We start from the raw sequence: 12,744 nt of genomic DNA, 5'->3' as shown, positions 1-12,744 counted from the left end.
AGGGAGTGACCTGCTGGCCGTCACGCTGACATCACATTACTAAACTCCTCTTGAATGTCAACTCTGCAGAGCTTCAGCTCATCTGCATCATGGTAGAGCTTTTTTTAGCCTTAGCCTGGAGGTATTTACATATACATGTTAAAAACTGCAAAAAAGAAGGTACAAAGAATCAACTCAAAAACTGTGTGGGAGTCAAATAAAACCCTCACAGGGGGTCACATCTATTACATCTCTGCTCTTGAAAGAGAATGAAGAATTAAATGAACATGTCGGGGAGACCTGAGTTAGTCGTTCTCATGCTCTCTCTGTGCTTGCGTGGGTTTTTTTGGGTACTCCGGCTTCCTCCTACAGTCCTAAGACATGCAGGTTAGGTTAATTGGTGACTCCAAATTGCCTGTAGGTGTGAGTGTGAATGTATGCTACTAACTTGGTATCTTTCCTTTGTACTTTCTCATCTCTCAGGATTCTGTGGATGGTGGTCGCAGTACGCCTTTCTGCAGTTCTCTGGCTTTCGTGGATTGCTGCTGCAGATAGTCATGATATTATTATTCATATATTCATTATTGTCATTGTCATATTGTCATGACATGACATCTATTTATCAGTTCTTTGATCATAACAGAATATAGTAACTGTCACGACTTCTAATTTTAGAAATGATGGGTCTGTCAGGGTTGCGGGGGGAGCTGGAGCCAATCCCAGCTGACTTCGGGCGAGAGGCGGGGTACAACCTGGACTGGTCGCCAGCCAATCACAGGGCCAACACACAGAGACAAACACACACTCACAATTTTTAGAGTCACCAATTAACCGGCATGTCTTTGGATTGTGCAAGGAAGCCAGAGTACCTGGAGAAAACCCACGCAAGCACAGGTAGAACATGCAAACTCCACACAGACAGACCCCAGGTTCAAACCTGGAACCTTCTCGCTGTGAGGCAACAGTGCTAACCACCACACCACCATGCTGCTTAAAATTGAGTTTGATTACCTTGACAGAAAGGACGATGGCCTATGTAAGGTGCTCATATTTGTATGTAGCGTTTTCAGGCACTTCCATATTATTTAGAGCCAAGTCAGATGTATCCAACACCGAAATTGGGTCACATTACTATGAAATGTAGTCAGTTACTGACTGACAGTTACAGTTACAACCACAGTCTCCCAAATGCTGTTCAAAGAGGTGTATTGTCTTCCCTCACTGTAAATCTCACCTTTAAGAAGGGCCCACAAGTTCTCAATAGGGTTTAGGTCAGGCGAGGAAGGGGGCCATGTCATTATTCTGTCATCTTTAAGGCCTTCGCTGGCTAGCCATGCAGTAGAGTACTTGGATGTATGTGATGGAGCATTGTCCTGCATAAAAATCATGGCCTTTTTGAATGATGTAGACTTTTTCCTGTACCACTGCTTAAAGAAAGTATTCTCTAAAAACTGGCAGTAGGTTTGGGAGTTGATTTTAAGTCCATCTTCAACCCGAAAAGGTCCAACTAGCTCATCCTTAGTAATAGCAGCACATACCAGTACCCCACCTCCACCTTGCTGGCGTCTGACTCGAAGTGGAGCTCTGTGCCCGTTAGTGATCCAGCCACGGACCCATGATAATGCTTAAATCCAATTAGCATTCAAATCTATATAGCTTAGAGTTGGAAAATATGCATGAAAATGATGATAAGGGCAAGATACTCACTTGCCTAATAACTGTGCAGGCAGTGTATTATTGGAAAGCCATAGTAAACAGTAATGTTTTAAGGCCTGATTTAAATACACTGACAGTTTTAGCAGACCATAGGTGTTCAAGAAGCTTGTTCCATAGGTGGGAAGCATAGAAACTAAAAGCTGCTTCACCTTGTTTGGTTCTGATTCTGGGAATGCTGAGTGGACCTGCACCAGATGACCTGAGGCGTCTGGACGACTCATACCTTATAAGTAAGTCAGTTATGTATTTGGGTCCAAGACCATTTATTGCTTTGTAAGCAAGTAATAGGATTTAAAATCTATCCTATGGCACACTGGAAGCCAGTGGAGGGATTTCAGAACCAGTGTGATGTGCTCAACCTTCAAAATGTAATCTAATTTGAATTCATTTGGATTATGTCAAAATCAAACACTTTTTAGAGCAAGTTATATGAATTTGCATATTCAGAATTACAGTTGGTCAAATCAAATGACCCCTAAAAATGTACGTCTGTGTAAGTGTAAGTTTGTTTTGTGTAAGTCATGGTGATGTTGCCAGGTATAGAAGGCTGTTTTGGAGGTACAGCTGCTGCTTGAATCTTTTATTGTGACTCAACAGTTCTTTGGTCCTCCAAAGATGCGTTTTTCATGAATTAATAGCTGTAGTTTTCATGAAAAAAGATTCATAATTAAAAAGAAGGTCCGTTATTTAAAGAAGCTATCAAATATTTTATCAAGCAAGCCTTGGCAAGGTAACTATAATCTAATTACATTACATTTTTGTAACCTCATCACATCATCCCAATAATGGGTAACCTGTTACTACCCAACACTGTCAAACATGTCCACATACTGAAATGACTGAAAAGGTATACTTCCAGTGATTCCGAAAATTACTTATATGAGCGAGAAAACAGAGGCAACAGAGAAAACTACTGTTGCGTGCCAGATGAAAAGTCAGAGGATCATGAGGATCAAACATTTCAATGCAATCCATCGAACAGTTAATTTGATATTTCAGTCTGGAGAATAGCCCGTATAGTTAGATAAATAAACACTATTTAGCCATTTCATTATTATATTTTTCAGTGCTCAGAGGAGGGTTATATCTGCACTTCCTCCTCATTTGAACACTCCCCTGACGGTTAAATGTATAACTGGCTCCAGAGGAGCTGGACAAATGTATCTCCAGCAGTAACCAGATCTCAGATAAATTACATAACTACATTCATTTATTGGCAGGAGAATGTAAATGATGAGTAAATCCCAGCTATCATGCTTTGGATCTGGACTAGAAGGGAAGGCTAAATTATCTGCAGCTATCTGCAGGTCCGGTATGACCTGGTCATTAGCAGCCACAGTGCAGAATGACAGAGCTAATGAAGTGGAGGCAACAGGAAGCAAACACAGACCTCATGGCTGCTGAGGAGCTCAGAAGCATTAGATGAGCCGGACAGCTCACTCCATATGAATTAGTGCATTTGTTTTTGGTCAATACAGTTTGGGGAAAACGCAATGACTGTGCAAAGGGTTGATTGTTTTAGGATTTGGAGGGGACTTAAAGTCACCACCCTCTTCTTCCATACATCTGCCCCTCTTTGACTTTTTAAACATTGTCAATTATGTTTTGTTTAATTTTCATTACTTCTTTAATTTGACTCAGTATAAATATCCTGATACATCGACAGACTTCAGTGAATTCATTATATTGATCCCACTGCTGGACCGTGTATTTTTTGTGATTGTGCCTTTTAAAATTTCAAAATTATTCCACACATTTGTCAGTTGTGTATTCACAGAGCGAGACCCTTTTTTCACAGAGATCCCACAATACTGCCATAAAGAAGTCCCCTCATGACGGCAACTTTGTTACACTAAACCGAACAATGCTGCACAATGCTGCCCAGTGTGAGATGTTTGATGGCAAGCTGGCATTCTAGAAGCAAAAGAGGTAACATGTAACGTGTACAGTGTGATGTGTAACACGTGCTGAGTAGCAACATTGCTTTCTTACATTTAGCTAAAGGTAAAGAGCTCCTGGAGCTTGTTGTCCACTCACTTTGCAGACATTTTTACCATTGCTGTTCTTCATTTTTTAATTAGGTGCCAACTGCTGCTGGCTGCTTTTCAAATCCCCTAATGGTGGGTCACACACATAACACATCATTAAAATGTTACTACCTCTGCTTAAAGGTGAAGCAACAACGTCCTCTTTTTTCGTGTTTACATGCTTTATACAAAATGTTGGGGCTCAACATTACCTTCATACAGCCTTGAATAGGTTGTGTAGGGACTAATGCAATTTGTTACAATACTCGTGTGTTGTAATCTGCCGATTCCTCCCAGCTATCAGTTTCTTCTTGATTTGTTAGAATACTTATGAGGGCAAGGAATCATTTCTGTTGTTGGCCGATGACGACAATCCCAGCTGACTTTGGGCGAGAGGCGGAGTACACCCTGAACTGGTTGCCAGCCAACATACAGAGACAATCAATCAATCAATCAATCAATCAATCAATCAATCAATCTTTATTTATATTGTGCCAATTCATAACAGCGTTATCTCAAGATGCTTTCCAATGATTCAGGAATTCAAAATTAAGGATTCAAGAATCCCCATATGACCAAGCATCAGATATTACATTAGGCACCAGTGACAAGTAAACAGAGAGAGAGAGGAGCAGGGGGGATGCACAAACAGCATCCATAATAATAAAAGCAACCACAGTACTGATAACAGGAATACGATGAGGAATATGAATAATTAGCAATATGATAACAGTGAAAAACATGACAATAGTTAATAAATGAATAAGACAGACAACCACTCACACCTACGGGCAATTTAGAGTCCTAATTCCTTTCAGATGTTTGAAGTTTCAATGTTGCTTCTGAGCCACCTGTACGTACTTATACCCTCACCTGCCTGTAAGCTTATATGTATCATTAAATCTTTGAACTGGTGTTGTTTTCCTTGACTGCCTGCATTTGTGTTATTACTCTGCTACTTCACACAACCCCTGCCTGACAGTAAATCTGCATGTAACTGTGCAGGCCTACAACATGTGGAGGCAGGTGAAACCTAAGGACACCTTTCAAGTCTGAACAAGCTGATTCATTAGGAGGTGGACTGCAAAATGAAAAAAATGCATGTTTATGTTGGTAGAAGTATAAAAGTAACAGCCATGACGATCATAAATCTTAACATATGGTGAGTAGTTGGTGTTTTTTCCCCCCAATCACCAACAATGAAAAGATTGTAGATCCTCAGACTTACTTGGCCCTTGGTCATGGATTTATTTCCACCTCCAGGTTAAACGTTAAACACATTTAAGGTAGGCTAACGTCTAAAATGCATGCAAAAAAATGGACAAAACTTACTAACCTAGCAAAATTAGGGGCGCAAACACCCAATAATGCAACACTTTCTAAAGGAACAGGTTTTACACTGGTATTCTGGTATATCTGATCTTGTGAACATGTAATTGTCTAGTCCTTCAATATAACACCATGCCGACTTTTTGCAATTTCACTATATAGTTAGGCCAATATGGTGCTAAATATCATTGAGTGTGGTTTTCTTCTTGAACTGTTTTGCACTACTTTGCTCCATTAATGGAAAATATAATACAGTAGAATGACCTGGGTGTCATTCTTTAAGAGGAGGACACCATGAGAATCAAATAAACGGCATTCATAAATAGACTGCCAATTTTTAAAAGACATTAGGGGGGAAGGACAATAACCAACAGCACTAATGTGTTCTTGGTGCAGTAAGGCTTTCTCCACTGTCCTGTACCTAACCACCATTAGAAAACCATTCAGCTTTGTTAAGGGTTATGTCTTTCATACTGATGCTTCTGCTCATTTCTAGTTGGGCTGTTCATTACAAGGCCATCAAGTCTTGCTTTGTTAAGGCAGGTTGAGTTTGTGTGGGCCTTGCAGACTTTTTATAGTTTGTGTTCACAGATGCCTTACAGACCATTAATCAAAGGAGAAGAGAGTCCTCGGCCTTGAAGCCTTTTCTCTCATAAAGTGACAAATGAAAAAATAGCATTAAATCCAACATTTCTGGAGGTTGTACATCAGTCAGAGGCTCCCCTGTCAGATTAAAAAAAACATTTTTGTGGCATTTCTCAGACTGTCTTTTTGAGCTCCTCATCACCTGTGACAGCAGTCACTCTTATCTACTTGACAGATGATTTGGTCCTGTTAGGAACCTTATCCATTGTGTGGGAGACAGTCCCAGAAGGTAGGGAAGACAGTTTCTGCACCGAAGATGTCTGGAGACACTTTGGACTTGTTGTCACCCATCATGAATTTATTTTCTCTACACAAAACCACATAAAACAGCTACAAATAGTTTACAATAGTAACCTAAACTTCAGAAAGTTATTGGTCCAAGCCAAGAAATTGTCCAGTACATGTCGTTTTTGTACCGTTGGAAAAAATAATGTTAATCAGTGAGCTTTAAAGGTGCTGGTTTGATTTTGTTACCTCTGTACATAGTCCCCAGTCTTTATGTTTAGCTAAGCTCCTCTGCACAGATATCACACTAAATACTAACTATAACACACTGTACAAAACATTGTAGGAAACCATCAAAGAGAGCCTAAGGTTTCATTTCAATAAAGCAGAGCTGTTCTCTTGGTCTGATATCAATAACTTTACAAATTTTTTGGTGTTTAAATTAAATATTCATGTAGTCTCAGTATACAGTACGGCAAAAGCAAACAGAAATACTGGATTTTTATGGCAGATAGACAATATCAAAAGACTCAAACAAACAGCAAAAAAATCATGACAAGGATTCCTCTACATTTAACCTAGCTCTCTGACACGTGAAGAAATGTCACAGACTTTGGTCCAAGGACCCCAGGGGTCAGGGCGCTTGGACCAAAGCCTGTGTTTGGAGTGAAGTAACCCAGTCACCTCTTTCAGTGATGCAACCATGCTTAAGTGACAAGGTGACATATCACTTTTTATCCTGTAGATCCGACGTTTCCATCACGCTCCTGAACAAATATCTGTTTCTCTTTTCATTATCCTCCAAAATCAGAATAGCTCATTAATGTGCGTGTGTTAATGAACCAAACAGTACTGATGTCGAGCTATAATGTTCCTACCATCCATTAACTTGATAGAGCCTAAGTGCTCTGTAGCTGCCACCTGGAGAAAAATCAACTTTCCCAGCATTTCTCGTCTTAACTAGCTCAGTGTGAAAGCGTGTTGACTAATGATGAGAAAAATTCAACTTCAGTAAAACAATAATTAATAATAATGATTGCTTTTTAAGAGAACGGAAATTATATCATACTGTTTGCAAATAACATCCACGCAGAGCTGATCTGCCGTCTGTTTGTCCCCCCCACCAACTCCATCACTGCAGGCCTCTGTTCACAGCCCCATCATTACATTTCCTGCTCATCTAGGTCCATTGACCTGAGCAGCTGGATACCAGCCAGGCAGACAGAAGCCAGTTATCAGGACCTGATTGGCCCCTAGCCTCCATAAAAATTATATGGAGTCATAAAAGTCACTTGTATCTTGAACACTGCAAAATTGCATCTTGTGAGGAGCCTTCTTTCTCACATTGTTGGTGAGTTTTCCCTCTCCCCTCTCTGTCCCTTCATAGTTTAACCCTGGCTTCTGCCAAGTTCTTCTATTTATGAGCTCAAAGGACTGGAATTAGTTATTTTATGTGTTTAGGTGTTACAGTGAACAAGCACATACACATCATAGATAAACAAATTTATTTTCCTTAGATTATTAACCTTAGATTACGGATTGCACGTTCATTTTTAATTTCATTGTGATGAAACCACTTCTACTGCCCACCGCCTCAACCTTCAAATTAAATCAAACCCTCAAACTTCCTCTCAGCTCACTGGTCCAAAACCGTGGCCATGACTGAAATATCTCAACTGCTCTTAGATTAATTGCAAAACACTAAACCATTTCCTAAAAGTCAGTCAGGAGAGGACCAGTCTGAAGTCATCATCCCAAGGTAGCAAAACAGAAAGACCAGCACACTAACATTCATCACAGGCATCATTGCTTCTTGACACACACAATTTCATGAATGTAACAAATGAACGTCCTGCATTTAAAAACGTACTTAAGTTGAAGTATGTAAGTATTATCAGCTGAAAGTACTTGAAATATGAAAAGTAAAATATTATAAGTAAGTAAGTATAAGTAAAATTTAGTGCAGTAAAATATTTCCTGTTTTATTCTACATCTGATATTTCTGGATTAATATTACTGCTGCTTTAATGTGTTTGTTTCGGTGCTAATGTTAAGTAATGTACATTTTCTGTTTGGGAGAAAATATAAATTAAGACTTAATTTTAAGGGTGCCATCGTTTCTTAAAAGTTCCCAGAAAATGATATTGTGTATGGATAATTTGGTAACATTTGGTAATAATCATAGAAAAAATGGAGACAACTGTCAGTTGGCACATTTCCGAGTTGTTTGCTTGGTACACTGGAAGTCAGCAGAGCATAGAAGTCAACAAACATGGAGAAAGAAATGTTCAATAATAATTGGATATTTAATTCATGATGCAAATCAGGTCAAGGCAGAGATGTAAGCTGGTTAGCGCCACAGCTGAAAACATTCACTCTGTTGGGGTTTTTGGGTATCTTTTAGTCAGCGAGCCTCCTTCAACTCCTGTCGAAGGAGAAGTGTGAAGTGTGTTTTTAATGCAGGACTTTTACTTGTACTGGAGTATTTTTACATTGTGGTATTAGAGCTTTTACTTCACTAAATGTTCTGAATACTTCCTCACCCACCAGGGAAACCTCGACATAACATGCTGTGGACCCAGTCCCACTCTTCCCACTTTACAGGAATAGCCACCTGCCCAGTAATATGGTGAAATAAAAATATTTTCCTAGAATTATAAAGTTGCATAACATGGAAACTACAAATAACTCAAATGTGTACTTCAGTGCAGCACATGAGTAAATATACTGAGTTACATTAAACCACTTGTTTCCTGTAGACCATGGACATAACTTTGGATGTAATAGCAACAGCCTTAAAAATAGCACTTTACCTTTGAATATTAAACTGAGACAAATAACGTATTACACAGTTTTTAAACATGGCACAACGCATTAAACACACATTCATTAATCTCAGACTTAAGAAAAAATATCAGCCCTTAAACACAACATAGACCACGTGACACAAACAGACACAAATCTTGTCTTTTGAACAAACAAGTTGTTCTTTTCAACATGTAAATGACTATGTAATGTGTGTGTGTCTATGTGTGTTCTTACCCACTGAAATAGTCCACACTGCCATGATCTTGATGCGGGCCTTAGTGTGGGAGTTGAAGCGGCTGTGGTGGATCGGGTTGCGTATGCCAATGTACCGATCCAATGAGATGGCACAGAGGTGCATGATGGACGCTGTGGAGAACAGGACGTCCAGGTAGATCCAGATGGGACAAAGGTCAGAGGGAAGCGGCCACCCGTAATCTGCAGGTTGGGGGATAAATTACTGTTAGATTTGAATCTGTCTGGCTGTTTAGTGACCATTCCAGTGTCTGCAGGCGTGAGCACACTTCTTACACTAAACCTGACCAGCTTGTCTAAAGTGTTCACACCTCTTTATGATGATCTTTGGTCTTCAGTGCTTCTGGGCTTTATCCTTGTATCTCTGACAAGTGTCCTTATGTGCTAAACATTTTGGTAAAACCATCATCAGCCTCAAGTAGAGGAGTTCTTATCCCAGACTGTATGATGGGAAAAAATTATTGCAGGTAAATCCAATAAAGTCGAACACCATGCAACAGGCACATTTGTGTGTTACTTAGAGATTTTGGAGAGATAGTTAGGTTCCATTCATCTGTTTTTATGCACATTTTTACTTCACTCTTTGCATAAGTGCAGGAATGCTTCCTTTCACATTAGACAGTGAAAAGGAATAAGACCACAGGTGTGTTGAAATGATGTGTCCAACATACACTCACTGGCCACTTTATTAGGTACACCTGTTCAACTGCTCATTAATGCAAATATCTAATCAGCCAATCACATGGCAGCGACTCAATGCATTTAGGCATGTAGACATGGTCAAGCTGCTGAAGTTCAAACTGAGCATCAGAATGGGTAAGAAATGTGACTTTCAACGTGGCATGGTTGTTGGTGCCAGATTGGCTGGTCTGAGTATTTCAGAAACTGCTGATTTATTGGGATTTTCCCACACAACCATCTCTAGGGTTTACAGAGGATGGTCGAAAAAAGAGAAAATATCCAGTGAGCAGCAGTTCTCTGGGCGAAAATGGCTTGTTGATGCCAGAGGTCAGAGGAGAATGGCCAGACTGGTTCGAGCTGATAGGAAGGCAACAGTAACTCAAATAACCACTCGTTACAACCAAAGTGTACAGAAGAGCATCTCTGAACACACAACACGTCGAACCTTGAAGCAGATGAGCTACAGCAGTAGCCACAGTCACCAGATCTCAATAGAGCACCTTTGGGAAGTGGTGGAACAGGAGATTCACATCATGGATGTGCAGCCGACAAAACTGCAGCAACTGAGTGATGCTATCATGTCAATGTGGACCAATGGACCAATATGGGGAATGTTTCTAGCACCTTGTTGAATCTATGCCATGAAGAATTAAAGCAGTTCTAAAGGCAACATTTTTGATTTTAGCTCTGCATTCAGCACCGTCATCCCACACAAGCTAGTCAACAAACTGGACTTTTTGGGCCTGGGTTCCTCACTGTGTTCGTGGATTATGGACTTTCTCACAGGAAGACCACAACAAGTGAGAATAGGACACCACACCTCCTCTGCCCTTATTCTGAACACTGGAACCCCACAGGGCTGTGTGCTGAGCCCCATCCTCTTCACACTCTTCACCCATGACTGTACCCCCATCCACATCTCCAACTCATAATCAAATTTGCAGATGATACCACAGTAGTGGGCCTCATCACGGACAACAACGAGTCTGCATACCGGCAAGAGGTGGAGCATCTGGCTGAGTGGTGTGAGGACAGCAACCTGGTCCTTAACACCTCCAAGACAAAAGAGATAATCATTGACTTCAGGAGATCTAAGGGGAGAGACCCCCAGATGTCTTGGACTGCCAACACCTCAAACCTGGTGAAGAAGGCTCAGCAAAGACTCTTCTTCCTCAGAAAGCTGAGAAAGGCCAAACTCCCCCAGGAGCTGATGCTCAACTTCTAGCGGAGCACCATCGAGAGCATCCTCACAAACAGCATCACCGTGTGGTTTGTGAGCTGCACAGCCGCGGAGAGGACGGCCCTGCATAGAGTGGTGAAGGCAGCTCAGAGGATCATTGGGCTGGAGCTCCCTCACCTCGACACAATCTATGCCAGCAGACTGAGGAAGAAGGCCAGAAGCATCGCACTGGACACCACACACCCTGGAAACCCCCTGTTTGAACAGTTCAGAACATTGAAAACCACCACGAACAGGCTGAGGAACAGCTTCTACCCGAGAGCTGTGGCCTCCATCACACCCTCCCCCCGTCTCCAAGAACTCATAACCAGGACTACCTCAGCAGCCTCTGAGCACAAAGAGGCCAAGGTCAACATACAGCACTATCTTTGCACAATCCCGCCTCCATATTCACTTTTTCAAATGCTGCCATTGCACTGTTTGCACTGCTCTGTACATCTTGTAAATACTTGTTACTAATTTTTGTACTTTTACATATGTGTATGTGTATATATATATATATATTTCTTTTTCTTATTTTTATATTTCTATTTATGTCTTGTGGTATGTTTTAAGGGAGAGGTCAGACGAAATCTCATTGTACTTTGCTGTATGATGACAATAAATCTGATTCTGATTCGGATTCTGAAAAGGGGGTCCAACCCGGTACTAGCACGGTGTACCTAATGAAGTGGCCGGTGAGTGTATAAAGCACCTCTTCATTGTCCTGTTTTTGTCTGTTTGTCGTTATGACACACAAGTTCTTTTACAGGCTGTACTAATAATACTCATAATCATTTATTTCTAAGTGAGCTCGACACCATAGATGATAAATAAACACATATGATTCCATGTTTGCTCTTTGGGGTTTGTTAGTGAACATAAAATGGACCAAAATTAGGAGGAAGTTTGAAAAACAAAGAAAATCATTGAAATAAATACTGAAATTTTATTCTATTTTATTTTGTTCAGATTTTCAGCTGCTCTCTAATCACTCTGAATCACCACTTCTTTTTTTCCTGACAACTGACTGTATTGGTTTTAATGTAACTGGAGTCTGAAATAAAAAGCATTAGCTAGGGCACAGTGATGGTTTTTGTTCGTAGCCTCTAAAAAGCTAATTATACTGTTATACAGTGACACACAGTAATAATTGGAATGAGTCATACAGATGGAACATGGCCCAAGGCTTTCAAACCCACCTTGAACTAAGAACACTCTCCAGATACGTACACACTGCCTGAACTGCAGGTGCACCACATCCATACATGTTCACCTATCTCACACACACACACACACACACACGCACACACACACCTCCCTCACCGCCATCATGCTGCTCCTACAGCAGCCATCTCTAAATATAGTCCTCTAAATTGGTCTTGAAACGGTTCATGATGGGAATGACATTATACAATATTCTGAACGGGAGCAGATCTGCTCTTTATGTTCTATATATCAAGATGATGCAGGTTTATGTCTGGAGGCCATTTCTTACACATGGCTGGTGAAAACATTAAGAATCAAAGGAGAATAAGAGTATAAAAAAGGGTACCCCTCTACAATAAGGCGACCCTTCTAAAGGATTTATTGATGATTTAGAATGAGTTTATTAATCAGGTTGTTAATTCTTAATAAAATATTAATAAACTGGATACCTCTTGCTCACCAAACTGTTAAGTTTGCCTACCGTTAAGCCTCAGATTGCAGGCTTTCACAATGTTGTTCATCTTGACATTTTCAGAGAAGTTGCCATCAGCCTTCGTCACTATCATCAAAGGTGTTGATGTAACATTGATCATTAATAAAGACTGATGTGTTTAACACTTTACAAAAAGACTCTCTTTTGGAAGTTATAAACAT

General features: G+C 40.4%; 1 protein-coding gene across 1 annotated transcript in view; it reads right to left on the bottom strand.

Moving 5' to 3' along the window:
- Positions 1 to 12,744, bottom strand: part of htr2aa (5-hydroxytryptamine (serotonin) receptor 2A, genome duplicate a) — a 61,645-nt gene that overhangs the window by 13,218 nt on the left and 35,683 nt on the right. Inside the window, exon 2 of the mRNA XM_070838492.1 lies at positions 8,964 to 9,164. Within this exon, the coding sequence (XP_070694593.1) occupies positions 8,964 to 9,164 (201 nt within the window). The remainder of the gene's footprint in view (positions 1 to 8,963; positions 9,165 to 12,744) is intronic.

The sequence above is a fragment of the Pempheris klunzingeri genome, chromosome 10, assembly GCF_042242105.1.
Source record: "Pempheris klunzingeri isolate RE-2024b chromosome 10, fPemKlu1.hap1, whole genome shotgun sequence".
In the NCBI taxonomy this organism is placed as follows: domain Eukaryota; kingdom Metazoa; phylum Chordata; class Actinopteri; order Acropomatiformes; family Pempheridae; genus Pempheris; species Pempheris klunzingeri.
Note: the sequence above shows the minus strand (reverse complement) of the source record. Positions and strands in the feature narration are given on the sequence as shown.